The 17,012-nt window shown below is 42.9% G+C and overlaps 1 protein-coding gene across 1 annotated transcript; it reads right to left on the reverse strand.

Annotated features, from left to right (window-relative positions):
- Positions 1-1,926: 1,926 nt before the first annotated feature.
- LOC139564326 (thrombospondin-3a-like) lies at positions 1,927-13,804 on the reverse strand. Its single transcript, XM_071383777.1, has 22 exons — positions 13,510-13,804; positions 11,878-12,081; positions 11,300-11,547; positions 10,828-10,930; positions 10,679-10,711; positions 10,483-10,565; positions 10,326-10,377; positions 10,057-10,205; positions 9,629-9,769; positions 9,446-9,520; positions 9,059-9,211; positions 8,694-8,912; positions 8,422-8,581; positions 8,124-8,242; positions 7,940-7,992; positions 7,217-7,398; positions 6,867-7,045; positions 6,546-6,594; positions 6,145-6,341; positions 5,727-5,899; positions 2,737-2,876; positions 1,927-2,620 (listed from the first exon to the last, which is right to left on the reverse strand). The coding sequence occupies exons 1-22, from the start codon at positions 13,601-13,603 to the stop codon at positions 2,559-2,561; spliced, it is 2,868 nt and encodes a 955-aa protein (XP_071239878.1). The 5' UTR covers positions 13,604-13,804; the 3' UTR covers positions 1,927-2,558.
- Positions 13,805-17,012: the final 3,208 nt, after the last annotated feature.

A 17,012-nucleotide genomic window follows, 5' to 3' on the forward strand; every position in this document is an offset into this window, starting at 1 on the left:
CATTTAAGAAAACAGATCCAGCATATAAGGAATTCTGGACTAATAAGAACCCATATTTCTAACTGCCTGGCGAGTTGTTGCTGATGCATTTTCATAGGCCATATCAAAACATATTTCAGATAATGGCGACACTATATGAATGAAGAGGCAATTAATCACTTGTGACTTAAGGTAAGGGTTTAAACACATTTTCATTGGTCTATATGTTTATCTTAGTTAGTGTACTTGTTTATAAGGGCTTAGACAGTGTGTGTTTGGACACACTCCTCCAAAGTCCAAACCTTTTCCCCAAACGAAATTATGCACCTGTTATGTATCACAATATATATATATATATTTTTATTATAATACTTTTGACAATACATTTTAGAATGTGGAAGTGTTTTTTCCATAGAAAACTTTTTTATCCCTTTACTTTTTTGGTTGCCCTAAACAGATTACCCCTATGTGGCCTGGAGACCTGTTGCCCTGGTAACTGTTAGGGCTGTGTGTGTGTGTGTGTGTGTGTGTGTGTGTGTGTGCGTGCGTGCGTGCGTGCGTGCGTGCGTGTGTGCGGGGGAGAGAGAGAGAGCATAAGCTCTCTTTTAGACAGTGACTAATATGCAACACTTTTGTCTTCCTCAGGCAATGTGAGTCTCAGACATATCTGAAGAGAGGGTAAACTTGGGACTGCAGCCAGATCATGAAATATTGGTGCTTGGGGAGGCAGATTAAGTGTTAATTAACCCCTCCCAGGGCCAGGCAGGTGTGGGATGTGGTGCACTGTTGTACAATGCCCTCCCAATATTGCACTCGTCCCGGCCTCCCGGACCCAGGGTATTCCATCTTTAACAGAGGAGCTCAGAAAGGTTGTTTTTCCTCATTATTTTCTCTCCGTACATGTGTGTAAGAACACTGTGATATGTACTTCAAAACTTTGTTCTCACTTAAAAATATATTTTCAAAATCACTTTCTACAATACATTTTGCTACTACAATTATTTAGAGAAACATATGTGTAATACTATGTCATTCGCCATATCGACCCAATTTATTCTATCTATTCACATGTGGCCTGTTATGGGAGAAACCCAGTGAATTTATTCTATACAGTTGGTAAGCCTCTGCTTCCAAATGGTCCCACTGTCCGCACCTGACACTGGCTGGCTAGCTGCCACGTGGGGACCTTTGCCAACTCCACTAAGTCATTCTCTTCCCTCTGTCCTTGTGACTTCACTCTGAAAGTTCCCACATATTGGGATAGGAAGCAGTATTGCACAAACTCTGTATGGCCAACAAGACCTAGGATGACAAATGCCTATCAAATTGCATCTATTCACACCTGAGAGAGAGTTAGTCAGGATAGAGCAAAGAGATGAATGATCAGATTGGAATCCAGCCACAGTAGTCAGGGGTCAATAGCAGGACATCTCCAGCTTAATAGAATAATGCTTAAAATACTCCATTCTAAATGGAATCCAAATTCATTTTCAAGTCTGTCCTAAGCAGGGAACTTGTTTTGTTGTTATTACACAAGTAGAATGGGAAGAGGTTTTATTTCACTTATGTGGTAACAAAATGCTCAACTCCATTACAAAGCAAGTTACAATGTAACATGTTAAAATACAGTGTTATCATTGAGTTATTACAGTGTTACTACACTGGCATAAGAATAACGTAATTAGGCAATGTGACACATAATATATGATATTAAATATAGCAAGTTCTGTACCATGTATATGGATTTCTATGACTGGCTATTATGGTGGAGCAGAGAAGCAGACAGTGGAGACAGGCAGTTCAGTCAGTTGAGCCCTGGGGTCTGTCTGCTCCTGGGAGGTATGATGACAACCACAGCACTCAGCGATTAGATACAGTTAGCACCAGTGTCACCACATACTTCACTGCCTGGATGACCTCGGAACAGCAGTGCACATTCACAGTTGCTCTTGATTTCTTTGACAGTTTTTTATTCTAAGTATCGTTCATTAGCATTCTTGTTGTGTACAGAATCACAAAGGTCAAATAAACATATTTTTAAGAAATTCAATTGTTTATTATTTTTTGTGGACAAAGACTGTGTTGCTCTTTGTTTATGCTTCATAAAATATAATCAATTTATTCATATAATAGCTGTAAATACACAAACACAAAGCAACAACAGCACTCATACCTAACGCAACAGTCAAACTCAACGGTTAACCGCTGTCATTCACACAACCACCGTTCATACAGTGAAATTGAAGGCAAGGACAGCAACTCAAACCCAGAAGTAACACAGTCCTACATACATTAATTATCATGTATACTTTCTTCCAAAGTCTAGTACCTTTTTGCTTTTCCAGTCTGGTATAACAACAATGTTGTAAATTGGTTCTTCTTCCTCCTTTACCACAACTCTGAAACCCCTCCCCTTTCACTCATGGGCAGACACAGTCACACTCATTTTAACAGCAGTTGAAATTCTGTACTGAGAGGCAGTAAGAGTGTGTGTGTGTGTGTGAGTGTGTGTGTAGAGAGACAGTGCTGGAGAGGTTACTCATCTATATGCCTCAGCACTCACACATCCTCGAATCATCTCACACCTTGATGTGCAGCAGGACCTGTTTGCGATATGGGTTGAAGTCGTCTGGAACAGTGTCTAATAAACAACAGATACATGAAGCAGAACATACAAGTAAATTAGTTCACTAGCATTATGTTGTTCAATACAAGTATCGTTAGTGGTTAGTAGCAATGTGAAGAACGGAGTCTTACCGTTGCAGCGGTAGCGCAGGTTGGACCAGATGATGTTCTCTTGGGAGAAACAGAAGACCCCCAGTCGTCCGCCTCTCATGGTAGTGTCAATCACCACGCCAGAGTCGGCCACAATCTCCGTCCCCTCATATAACTTCACCCTGCCACAGAGCACGGGACAATGCACAAATCAGGGGACTTTTAAATTCCCTTGTCATTTCTAGTCATGTTCCCTTTGGTAATAATCAAAATGAAAGTCATCCTATAACTTCACACTGTCCTTATTTATACCACTGTCACATACCCATAACGTGATTGTTGTGGGTAGCTGTAGTAGTTGGCATATGGTCATATAAGAGATTAGTCAAATGAAGTGCCACCAAACTAAAACCCAGTGGCAAGTAACCACAAAACTCAAAATGGGTTATTTGGATGAACAGAGACAGAGAGAGCAGGCCCAACCCCTGTCCCAGTCGTTGCCTGAGTGAGTGCAGTGCATCGCTGCGGTGCTCCATTGACTCCTCTGCACAGCATACAAAGCAGGTGTCTTTCTGTTTGGGTCTGAATAGGGCCTCCCTGCCTCTAAAAAACAAGTCTCTCTCTCACTCCACTCTCCCCTCACTGCACCCCACTGGAGAGACCCCCCCTCCCTACACAACCTCCTCAAACTCCACCCCCCAACTCTCCTTTTCTCTGGCAACTTTTTTCCGAATGGGCAGTGGCGTGTATTCATGAATGCCAAGGGAAGCTAGGCTTCCCCCAAAAAATGGACCAAGAAAAAAACATACAAAATAATGTATCTTTTGCCTCTCTGTGCTTCATACATTTCCTTCAATTCGCAACAGGCTGAATGTATCTCATCTGATCTAACGTAACAGCGCCCCTCTGTCTCAGTATGTATAGCGTATCTATCTGACGCTGTCTGGTCAGAAAGAGTATGAAATTGTTGCTGCCTGTAGCATTGAATGCAAGGGAAGCTAGCGAGCATTTGGTCTCCATTGATTAGAAATAAAAAATAATAATAGCCAATCAGTGTTGAGCTAAACTGAGTGAGCTCAGCTCTGAATGGTCCTGGAGCACCAAAAAAAAGTGTCAAGGGAAGCCAGTTTAGATTTGGCTTCAGACTAATCACATCACAAGCCAAACATCATTATTGGCAGAAAAAAATGTGAATTGTTGCATCTCATTGTGTTGTTGTCTTCCGGGGGCTAGCTTGCTAAAATCGTCCCTTTCCTAAAATTAGCAATGGATGGAGATAGGGATTTGGACTTGTAGTTTTACTTAATTCTCCATGCTGGCCAATGATTATAACGGCGATTCTGATCTAACCATAAATTCATACATTGTGCCCCTGGACGTTAACAAGTAGCTAGATGTAGTATGCTGGCCTGGTGCATCGTTGCCCATGAAAGGTAGTTAGGCTAAATGGCAAGGAAAACAAAAAGTGTGTATTGTATGACAGAGTCATAGGCCGTTTAGGCAACATGAAAGTGGAGGATGACATTGGCGTTTCTCTACAAGTAGGGTGAGTCAACAAGTTTTTTCTACTTGTACGCATGCAAACACACACAAATATACACACACACACAGAAATCAGTTCCATGGACAGCCACATCATATTTAGCTTACGTTGATTGGACTAAATCGTTTTTGGTATCTTTTAGTTGTCACTCTATTAGACTAATCAGAGGTGATTTGATGATGTTGAAACGTTGATGTTGAAATGGTGCTGGAATAGTGGAGGCAGCTCCTGTTTTCTTTATGACTTGCGGTAACTCTCAGTGGTTCTAAATCAATAGTTGTTTAGTGGTCCTAAAATGTCTGAAACATTACCTTGCTTGACCATGCTGTAGGTCATGTACCTGTTTGTTTTATGCAATATGTTTTGTGGACTTCACCAGACAGATGTTGCTCTCCGGTTTTGTGATGAAACAAATATGTAGTTGAATTTATTCTGCTGCTGTGTCTTCTTATTGTCTTGGCCCTAGGCCTATATATCACGGTGTCAAGGCAGGTTATAGAGCAAATAAAGCAATTATCACAACATAATATGTATTTTTGTTCTGGCTTGGCTTCCCCGGTGATTTTACCTACACATCGCTACTGATAATGGGCCAGAGATGTGAGGGGTTTGAGAGATGCTCAAACGCAGGTGTTGGTTCAAATGAATGTGTCTTTTGAAAATGTCTTGCTGATGCTTTGTTGAGCACAATGTGGTATTTATGCCACGCAATAAATCTGGTTTATTAAACTATTTGCATAAGCAAAATGTTCCTCGAACATGACGTCTGATTCAAGATATTCTCTTTCACTCTTAGAATTTGACAATCTGCTTGAGATTTTTCCTTATTCTGCTATGTTACTCTCAGTGCCTCTAGTCAGACTCCCTCACACTTGTTTATCTTTCTGTTTATTTCTGTGACTTTGATACTCTCCCTGCTCTCTCCCTCTCTCGCTTTTTCCCCCCTTCTCTCTCTCAGACCCCCCACTCTACAGTAGTTTCCTCTGGATCTGCATATGAACAGGCACTCAGAAAATTCTTGCCAAGGATTTGGTTGACATGGCAACAGGGACAATAGAGGGCCAGGGGGCCGGTCTCTCTGTAAAAGTCACAAAGAGGTTTAGGAGGGAAAAAATATGGAGTATAAATTGGTGAATAGCCACCAAGTCCACCAAACTGCCACCAGCCATCTTTCTTTTCCTTTTTTAATCATCCAAGCCAAGCCAAGGCAGTGTAAACTCCCTCTAGTGGTCAACAGTGGTCACACACAGCTGTGTACCACAACTGTGTCCTGTCCAGTGAGGATGAACTCAGCTTCAAGTGCAAACCCATCGAACCCATCTGCCCCCGAGTAAGTGAAAAACTATGGAATTCTGATACATAGTTAAGCAGGTACTAAATGACTTTGACAATAAAACAGTTACTGAACATCGGCTACAAATAGAAAGTAGTAGATTAAAATAAAATTAAAATAATAAAGAACTAAGAGAGAATGAGGGGTGTGGCCTACCTGATGTATCCCACCTGGGGCCTGTGGCTGAGCTGCCAGCGGTAAGATGTCTTGTCTCTCCAGCCAACGTTCCGTGGGTCCGACCACAGCAGCTTCACCTCCTCGTTGGTGTCCCCTGTGTGCCACAGGGCGTTACGCAGGTACTCACCAGGCCCTGTACGGGACTTCACTGCCTGTAGGGGAACAAGACAGAGAGAGAGAGAGTTTGTTGTATATTCTGAACCCTGTAGTAGATTATTTTATATTTGACTGGATAACTATCAAAGGTTTTTACAATGCCACCACAACATGCTTTGTTGTACTTATATCCAACAGCAGAGTCTGTCTGAAGGTGATTCTCAGGAAGTGTTCCGATTCAGCCAAGGTTCTTATCAGTAGCACCACCTATAGGCTGCTGTGTTTGTGTCCCATCACTCACTTTGAGCTGCAGGCCAGGTTGGGCCACGGCCCTGAAGGGTGTCGACTGCCAGTAGGTCTGCTCTGTCTGTTTCCACATCACCACGTAGAAGGAAGAGGAGTCCTGGTAGCCGAAGATGAAGCCTGCATAGTCGTCGTCCGTCACCGTGTTGATGTGGAAGGTGCCCTCAAAGTCCACCCCGTTGAACGCTGTGTAGCCTGGGGGAGGTTATTACGTTGAGTCAGGTCAATTCAGTTCATTGGAATTTAAAAATGTATATATTTTTTTCCAGCACCTTTTCAATAGACTGCTATAATGAAATCACTGTGTAGGCCTAAATAGGAGCAATTATATTTAGAGTACATACATCACAGGACTAGGACAAGAAGTAACAAACAACATAACCCATAACATCAACTTACCCACAGCTAAACCAGGATCACTGTTCATGGTCTGAACTATTTCCATGCCCTGCAATAAAAGAGGACTCGCTAAAATCAGAATCTGTATCCACAATGAATCACACACCTAATTTTTGAGTATTCCATAAGAACTTGACAAATATGCACAATGCAATATACCAGGCTTTAGACTGTAGTCAATGCACTAACATAGGCCAATTTATAATAACCATAATGGTGCTCCTTGTAAACTGATTTCAGAGTAGGAGGATAACCTTAAAGGGATATTTCAGCCTACGATCAAAGTTGTTCATGTGTTGAGCCAAAGAGGTCAAGGGTCACCTGATTGAGCACCACCCAATTGGGATCGATCTGGGCATCACCCTCTGGATCCAGAATGACTGTCTGATAGGCTCTGAAGTCTGTCAGTGTGACCTCTGAACTCTCAGGGCACACATCAATCAGATCCCAGACTGAATCGTTGTCAAAGTCGTTCTCACACACATCGCCCACCCCGTTACCTGGGAGAGGAGAGGGAGATGGCCATATTAAGACAGAGGGGCACTTTTGAAGCATTTAGCAATGCAGAAGTTTTAAAAAAGCTACAACTTGAACAGTGAACCTATCCCTTTAACGGTTGGTTACTGTTAAAGGGATAGTTCACTGTTCAAGTTTTAATAATGGTTGGTTACTGTTAGAATCTTTCTGGTTGGGATTGGTGATAAGTCTGCAGTTGTCTTGTACGTCTGGGAATCCGTCATTGTCATCGTCATCGTCACAGTCATCCCCAATGCCATCGTTGTCCGAGTCCAGCTGGGAGCTGTTGGGATGGTCAGGGCAGTTGTCCCTGGAATCCTGGTGACCGTCCCCATCCCTAGAACACACATAGACACATTGTAATTCAGTTCAACTCAAAGGATGGGATTTCATTCAAGACGTGCTCTAGCGCAGTGCACTAGACAACCAACAATGCGCCTTAGGCATTTTAAACAACGTTCATGGAGATCACATTCATGGTAAATGCTGCGTATGTCGGCTCAATCGTACATTACCTTTAAAAATCAGGTATAGTGTGCCTTGCATTGAATCCTGGCCCAAGTCATGTTATGTTCACTAATTTTGTTTGTACTGAAATAGTTAGCGTTTTTTTGATCACCTAGAAAACCACCATCCGGAAGGTCTAACAACTGCAGCACAAAAACAAGCCCCAGCAGGTGTGTGTGTCTACTTGTAAATCCCAACAGGTGTAAAGTGACTGTGTGTTTTTGTGAATATGAGCGCAGCAGGTGTATGTATGTGTGTGTTAGCCACAGCAGGTGTAGCGCTGTGTGACACCTGTAGCAGTGTGAGTGCAATGTGTATGTGTTTGTGTGTAGGCGGGCGGGCGTGCGTGCATGTTGAAGTCAGAGACTCACGTGTCCTGGTCAGTGTCACACACATCCCCCACCAGGTCATTGTCAATGTCCGTCTAGGGGGAGGGTCAGAATAAACCAAAGACAAGACAAATGAGCAGCCTAAACCCTGTTTCAGCCAAGAGTGGCTGAATATCTTCTGTAGATCCACATTTTGGGAGTTGGGGGTGTGTGAAGGTTATTTTACCTGCATGGGGTTGCTGATCTCAGGGCAGCTGTCGCAGGCGTCTCCTACCCCGTCTCCATCCCTGTCTGTCTGCATGGGGTTGGGGACTCTGGGGCAGTTGTCTAGCACGTTGGGGATACCTGAACACCAGGGTAAGACAGGGGGGCGACATGAGGGCCATCACCTAGTTGCAATGAGTGTAATGCCAACTTCAACTGCGACCCACAAAGTTGTCTCCCAGACATCTTGCCGTTTATGTGTGAGTGAGTGTGTGACTGAAAGTGTGAGTGTGTGCGCACGCGCCTGTGTGAATACACACCATCTCCATCTATGTCATTGTCACAGGCGTCTCCTTGCCCGTTGCTGTCCGTATCCCTCTGGTCAATGTTAGGGACATTGGGACAGTTGTCACAGGCATCACCGAAAGAGTCTGTGTCTGAGTTCTGCTGATCTTTGTTGGGTTCTAGTCGACAGTTATCCTGCAAAATATAACAGTTATGGTCATGAGAAAACATTTGAAACAATGACTTACAATCATACACATACACCCAGATACAATTATCACAGAGGGTCTGAGATGGAAACACACACCTCCACATTCTTGATGCCGTCCCCATCTGCGTCCTCGTCACACTGGTCTCCGATGCCATCGTTGTCTGCATCCTCCTGGCCTGAGTTGGGTGTGTAAACACAGTTGTCCTGTTTACAGTGCTTGTCATTGTCCATACAGGGCAGAGAGCGGTCTGGGTATCCATCAATGTCTGTATCTGTGCCACAAGTGTTCCCGTTACCGGCCCAGCCAATGTTGCACTGGAGAATGGAAGAAAGGAGAGCATTTTCAACCAAACCTAAAGTACATCTATAAAGTAGTATACCGAGGCTGGCAGTATAGGGTAGTGTGGCTCCTCTGTTCCTGTCCAGGAGGGCAAAGGTAGTAAAAGACCACTGTTGCTTACCGCACAGGACACCTCTCCGTTCCGCTCTATGATGCAGTGGGCATTGGCATCACAGGGGTTAAAGCTGAGTGTGGCACAGGACCTACGGGGCACGCAGCCCACTGTCTGGTTCCCCAGGTAACCCACCTTACAGCCACCACACCTGAACGAGCCCTGGGAGAGATGGAGAGATAGAGAGAGAGAGAGAGAGAGAGAGAGAGAGGAGGACGAGGGAGAGAGAGAAGGAGAGGTTGGGGGTGAGAGAGGAGCAAGGGAGAGAGAACAGCTTTACTACAGAGCGGCTCTACAGTACTCTCACATGATCACAAGAGAGCGATGTCTCGTTTGTGAAGATTTGACGCTGTACATACATTGTAATAAACACATTTGAAAAGGGTTTCTACTTACGATGGTGTTGGTACACATGGAGTGGGGCACACAGGCGTTGGCAACTTCAATACACTCATCGATGTCTGCACACTCCTGTAGACAAAACCACAGCAAGGTGTGTGAGGAAGAAATAGGACAATAGGGAATTATGGATTATGACAGTAAGGAAAAAAGTGATAGTGTGTGTGTTTGTGTGTGTACCTGCTTGTGGTGGTTGGCGTACTCCAGTCCGACCCCAAAGAGGGGTGGGCCCCAGAGACCAGGGGGGCAGAGTTCACAGCTGAAACCCTTCACTGTGTTTATACACGCACCTGGAGAGTAGCAGGGCTGGGCTATGGAACACTGAGACAAGTTAGAGAGACAGAGAATAGAAATAGAGAGAGAACAGAGAGAGTGGGGGAGTCGAGAGAGAAATAGACAGAGATAAGTGGTACAGTAGGGGCTCTTTGAAATAAGAGCCGTGCTGAGTACTTGAAATGACTCTGTCTATTTTGACAACAGCTCAGCTGTCACCCTAAAAGCCTTGTCAATTCACATTTCATTCAACTGTGAGCTTGAGGCAGTGTAAAAAACACCATTTAAAACCCAGCCAGGCTAATTTCCATTTCCTGTCTGTTATTGTGTCATACCTCGTCAATGTCTTGGCAGTGGGTTCCGTTGCCCGTCAAGCCCTCCGGGCAGGGACCACAGCGGTACCCTGGGTAGTCAAAGGTCTCCATGCAGGACAGGCCCTTAAAACAGGGGTTGGGGGAGCAGCGGGAACGAGGGTCGTGGAAGCCTGGAGGTCAACACACCGTTGGTTTAGGTTTTGTATTTAAGAGCAAGACAAGAACAGGGAACATGAGATGGGTCAAATTTTTCAGTACACATAGTTTTTTTCCCATGGCTGTTCACTCACCACACACTTGGCACTCCAGAATGGTGTTCCTAATCAGGGACATCTCCTTCACCTGGAGACATCAATGAAAATGCACAATCACATACAGTATGCAGACACACATACATGCTGCATGCATACACTTGTAGAAACACACACACACACACACACAACCCACCTGCTCTCTGATGTCCTCTCGCAGCTCTCCTAGGATCTGGTTAAAGATGATCAGCTGACCAATCAGAGCCTTTGTGTGGTCTCCTGACATACAATACCCACAGAATGCCCAATCATTGTCAAGTAAAGCCAACACACATTGCCATAAGACATTGATTTCACTGCATACTTGAAAAGAGACATTTGGATACACTCACCTAGAATGGAGTTCACTTCTGCAGTCGCACCGACTGTAAGAAGAGGAAAATGACTTTTGGTTGAAACATGTTCCGGATACACAGCTGATTAACCATTTTCATAACAATAATTTTCATCTTGGAAAGTCATATAGTGATTTTGGACACACCTGTGCTGTAGACTGATGAATCCCCCTGGAATGGACAGTCTGTCAGGGTACCTGCTTTGGCCACACTGCCCCCTAGCGCCATTTTGAGGGACTCCACAGCACCCTGTAATGGGAGAAGCTTGGATCACACCATGCTGTGGTTGAAGCTGCTATGATATGATATGATTAGATATGACAGCTGTTGCTATGGTTAAAGGTAGTCAAAGAGGACCACCTCTCAATTAAAAGTTGCCTCCACTCCTCGTCTGCTCCACTTCATCTACACTGATGTGAAAGACCTTGACAGGTGAAAGCTAATTTCCAGTAGGCATCCACCATATTGCTTCACCCTGTGTTTTAAATAAGTGCAGATTGAGGATAGGAGACGAGGAGAGCAAGCCACGTTGGGCTATTGAGATGAAGCCCTGGCCCCTAGCTAAAGGGGCATGGGATTTACTTGGGACTTAGTGTCAGACTCAGTGCTCCTTGTCACCTGTAGCCTTGCGTAGGCCTTGAAGCCATTACGAATCTCCACCTTCTCCGCGGGGAGAGGGACCAATGGAGGGAGGCCCTGGCTGGAGTCAGCCAATCGACAATTGACGTAGAGCTCCAGGTGTAGGTTGTCTCTGCGCAGGCCTCCGATCCGGAGAATAATGGAGTGTGTGCGACCATCAGCCAGGTTTGTGCTCTGGAGGTTCACTGTGTGAATTCTGCCATCCTCCCTCACGTAACGCACCAAAGCTACGAGAGAGGGTAATACGAGAGAGGGTAATACGAGAGAGGGTAAGACGAGAGAGGGTAATACGAGAGAGGGTAACAGGGAGAGAAAAACAAAAATTGAGGGATTTACTGAACAAGGAAAGGTAACTAATAACAGCAAAAGAAGAACACGGAGAGAAAATTCAAACGGATACAAAAAAGGGGGATTGATGGACAGATTGATATTCATGTGAACACTTTTAAATACTAAAGGTGGTTTGAGACTGAGTTAGTTGAATGCTCCGTCACAGAGAAACTGGGAAATTGTTAATTATGTTTTAGTCAGTGGTGAGAGTGACAGTATCTAAGTACCTTTGTTGATCTTTCCCATGATGGCCAGCTCCAGATACTTCTTGTTCTCCTCTTTGCTGTAGATGCCCAGCAGCACCCCTCCCATCTTGGGAGGCAGGCGGAATGTGGACACGATGTAGATGTCACTGAGCACACTCATGGCACCTGTCACCTTCTCCACCGCAGACACACTGGTCTTGGAGTCCAGGGTTAGCATGTCAATGACTGGAGAGGGGGTGGGGAGAGAGCGATAATGAAGGAGAGAATGACAGAGATTGATAATGAAGAAGAGAGAGGGTATCTATCTACCATTTTCCCTGATCAAAGGCTCTCATCCAGTCCCATGATGACGCTTCACCTTTGACCCTTGCCCAGGTATATGAGGACAACTGTTGAGTGACTAGTTGACATCTCTGAAGCAACATCCAAATTACAAAAGCAAATCTGACTCTTATTAGAACCACATCCCTTATGAAGACTTCTTAAGAAACAAGTTTTACAAGTTATTTTATTTCACAAAAAAATAGTCCCAATCTACAGTTTACATGTCCATTTAATAGGCAGATAGTACAGTGTTATAACATTGTAGGTTCAAATACATAGCACATATCAACTATTTTCTTACACGTATTTTTCAATTTACTTTCTCTTCCTATGACTTTGAATTTCCCTCTGTCTTTGTTGTCTTTCCTAGATTGTGCACCAATACAGAATTAATTTACTTCCATCAATTTTAGCAGTGGCATTCCTGAACATTATCACAGAGAACTTCATAGTGCCAAAAGTCAAAGCCCATGCTGACACATTGCTGGACATTAAAACCCAGGGGAAAACAAAAGAGAGAGGAATAAAAGGAGCAGGACTCCTGGCTGCTTTCTGGCTCTTAGTAAGAAGGCTTTCCCCTTCCTCCTTTTCTCTCTGCCTCCCTCTCTCTGCTATTATTTCTGACACATCCTCACCCGTTCACACACTGGTTTGGACAATGGGGTTTGGCAATGGTCAGGATTTCTGCCACAAGCAGGCTGTGAGCACTCAAGGGGGAAAGAGGGGAATAAGGGGAAAGTCAGCCAAGGACGTCATAAAATAGTTGGCTTAGCACTTTCTCTGTTCCTGTCTATGTCAGAAAGAATACAAGTGGAGGAGACATGATCAGTTATGACATGTGGAAGGAAAAAACTGGTCATCTCAAAAAGAAAAGAGAAATAGAAATAATATGACATATTATTTGTGTAAGAAATGGAAAATAAATAACATAATTAACCAGCAGTGAAACAACCCCAACATAACCAAGATGAATGAGACAACAGATGATAGAAAGTAGCCTATAGAGATAAAACAGCACATTTCAAGCCATAAAGGTGAGAGACAAACGTTGCGCCCTGTGTGTGGTGTGTTTTACGCACGAGTTAGAAATGGTTACAGGGCATTTCATTTTAAATATTATTACAGTTGTAACTAATATTTTCAGGATTATAATAACCATATCGAGTTTATGTGTCTATGGCAGAACAAAGTGAAGTCCAGACCAAAAATGCGAGCTTGTTTGAAATAACTGTCTGCATTCATTCATTTCGAAACACACTTCCCCTTAATTGAATTAGATGATTCACAAAATGCGCACTACTATGAGTTAGTTAGTATTATTTATTTTACCTTGCATATCTTGCTGATCCATTGGCTCACATGTTGCAACGAATAGAAATGTGGATAGAGCCAGAAAAGTTTGCACATCGCGCCTCGCACCCATGTCCCAATAAACGGTGTGTGAAAGTTGACAAGAAAGTCAACAGGAGTAAATAACTATCCACCGAGAGTCCAGTTTGATGTTGATGAATGGAGCTTAATTTCAAAGTGAACAAAAATAAGTCTGCAGGGTGAGTTGACCGCAGAATGTAGGTTTAACAGCAGTTACAAATGTCGACTGGCTTCTTACGGGCGCGCTCCAGCCAAGTACCTCATCCGCGCAGAGTGGATGTGACAGTGAGCGAGGGAGTTCATTCGCCTGCTATGAACTGAGGCGTGCGGTGTTTCCAACTTTCTCAATTCTCATGTTATACAGACATAATATAGGCTGTGCCGGTAGTCTATATAGTAATTAATCTGATATAAAGTTATTTCCTTCGTTTAAGGTATAGCAGGGGTATTCAACTCTTACCCTATGATGTCCGGAGCCTGCTGGTTTTCTGTTCTAGCTGATAATTAATTGCACCCACCTGGTGTCCCAGGTCTATATATGCCCCTGATTAGAAGGGAACAATGAACGAACGCAGGTAGAACTGGCTTCGAGGTCCAGAGTTGAGTTTGAGGGGCATATGGCCTTAAGTAAGCGATGTACTTCAAACATATCAGACCAGGGCATTAAGATAAAAAAGGGGAAGGAACGAAGAACAAAACAGAAAAACAAACAAGATGTCATAAAATGGTTCACATGTGTTTCCATGATTGTAGGCTAAGTTCTACTAAGCTAACATCTGGAATTGTTTTAAGATGGTCATACCATAGATCATTTAGCTATTTGATTTTACATTTTAGGACCCTTTAGGTGGCCTATCAAAATAATAAATATTTTTGGGTTGTTGATAAAATAAAAATACTATAGGCCATAGAAAAGCATTGAATAACACATTCATAAATGGCAAATAGATAGTCAATAAATAAATAATAAGGAATAAGGTTTTGAAGTGTCTGTCCTATATCTAGGAGATAGAAGAAAGCTCATGAAATATGTTTGTTTTTTTGGACACTCCTTAAACTTTTTGGCACAAAACTACCTCCATACATTTGTATGGGATACTATGAAACAAGGGGTTGTAGGGCAAAACCGAGAACACCATCCTGTTCATGAGAGTCTCATCTTTCCATAGAGGTTTTATATTCATTTGTATGCCAAATCTAAAGTTCAATGTGTTTCCATCACATTTTCAACTCCACCAATAGTCTGTCACAAAAACCTTTGCATTAAACAGCAAATGTGTATAGCCTACTCTGGTCTTCCAACAGCGATCTAGCCAACAGCTTGCAGATACAGGCCTGTCTGTAATGTCCTATCCCGAAGCTCGAGAAATTGACATTACTAAGCTGCTCCCGAATGTACTACGTCAGGACATGGATTTCGATTCTATCGTAGTCTATGTGGGGTTTAATGACATTATGAAGGGCAGCTCTGAACAGTTGAAACTGGATTTGAAATAGCTGATTGACTCTCTGCTAGACACTAATAAAAGACCCATCATATCTGACCCTGTGTCCTCTCTGAATCGTGGCATTGAATGCTTTAGCAGGACTCTCTCTCTTCACAACTGGCTATGTTATTATTGCAGCTCAATGGGTGTAACCTTTGTTGACAATTCCGATACCTTTTGGAAACAAAACACGTTTTATAAGGAGGATGGATGGGATCCATACAAATCATTTGAGTTCCTGGATCCTTTCACAGCATTATAAGGCTGTGTTGAGACAATGACTTATCAATGACCCAAGCCCAATTCATCTTATCCCTACCATTGTGACGCTGAGTTGTCATAATGCTTCAGCAAATCTACATTATCCCAGGGGCGTCGGTAGACACAATGTAAGTAGCCTAATTGATGTCCCTCTAACTGCCCTGAATGCCTCTGCTGATCCGACAGCTATTGTATGCAGTTGTCATGTGCCTATGAACCAGATGTATGCTGTTAGCACTGAGGCGGTGTGCCCTAGTAGGAAGTCCACTGTGTGCAGCTCACCCTGCACCAACATAAATAATATGAACATATCTACTTCTCTCCTTAGCTTCCCAGTAAAGCAATGAAAAATAGTAAGCATCCCAGAAAAGTGCTCAAAATAACATACCAACCTGAACCAACCTGGTTCAGGTTATCAGTCAACCTACCAGGGTAGTTACAAACAGCAGAGGAATTAAATCATCAACATCTATTGATCATATCTTTACTAACGCTGCAGAAATGTGCTTGAAAGCAGTATCCAGATCCATTGGATGTAGTGATCACAATATAGTAGCCATATCCAGGAAAATCAAAGTAAAAACAAAAAGGCTGGGCCTAATATAGTGTACAAAAGGTCATACAAGAAGTGTTGCAGTGATTCCTATGTTGTTGATGTAAAGAATATCTGTTGGTCTGTTGGGTATATCGAGGAGCAAACAGATGCTGCACTTGACACATTTATGAAATTTCTTATTCCAGTTACTAATAAGCATGCACCAATTAAGAAAATTACTGTAAAAGCGGTTAAATCCCCATGGATTGATGAGGAATTGTATGGTTGAGAGGGATGAGGCAAATGGAATGGCAAATAAGTATGGCTGCACAACCGATTGGCAAACGTATTGCAAATTGAGAAATCATGTGACTAAACTGAATAAAAAGAAGAAGAAACTACACTATTCAACAAAGATAAATGACATAAAGAATGATAGTAAAAAGCTTTGGAGCACCTTAAATTAAATTTTTGGGGAAAAAAGGCAAACTCAGCTCCATCATTCATTGAATCAGATGGCTCATTCATCAGAAAATGTACTGATATTGCCAACTACTTTAATGATTTTTTAATTGGCATGATTAGCAAACTTTGGCATGACATGCCAGCAACAAACGCTGACACTACACATCCAAGTGTATCTGACCAAATTATGAAAGACAAGCATTGTAATTTTGAATTCCTTAAAGAAATTGTGGAAGAGGTGATTAATTTAATTTTTATTTTTCAACAATGACAAACCACCGGGGACTGACAACTTGAATGGAAAATTACTGAGGATAATAGAGGATGATATTGCCACTCCTATTTGCCATATTTTCAAATTAATCCTACTAGAAAGTGTGTGTCCCCAGGCCTGGAGGGAAGCAAAAGGCATTCTGCTACCTAATAATAGTAAAGCCCCCTTTACTGGCTCAAATAGCCAACCAATCAACCTGTTACCAACCCTTTGGAAACTTTTGGGAAAAATCATGTTTGACGAGATACAATGTTATTTTACAGTAAACAAATTGACAACAGACTTTCAGCACGCTTATAGGGAAGGACATTCAACAAGCACAGCACTTGCACAAATGACTGATGATTGGCTGAGAGAAATGAATGATGAAAAGATTGTGGGGGCTGTTTTGTTAGACTTCAGTGTGGCTTTTTGGATTATCGATCATAGTCTGCTACTG

The sequence above is a fragment of the Salvelinus alpinus genome, chromosome 35 (genome assembly GCF_045679555.1).
Source record: "Salvelinus alpinus chromosome 35, SLU_Salpinus.1, whole genome shotgun sequence".
NCBI lineage: Eukaryota > Metazoa > Chordata > Actinopteri > Salmoniformes > Salmonidae > Salvelinus > Salvelinus alpinus.

Bases quoted from the DNA above. Each gene is read 5' to 3' on its own strand.
- LOC139564326 (XM_071383777.1), bottom strand. From the start codon at position 13,603: ATGGGTGCGAGGCGCGATGTGCAAACTTTTCTGGCTCTATCCACATTT. The intron at 9,770-10,056 runs GTATGACACAAT...AACTTGTCTCAG, and splicing joins ACTGCCAAGACATTGACGAG to TGTTCCATAGCCCAGCCCTG. The intron at 8,582-8,693 runs GTGTGTGTTTCC...TATATTTTGCAG, and splicing joins ACGGCATCAAGAATGTGGAG to GATAACTGTCGACTAGAACC.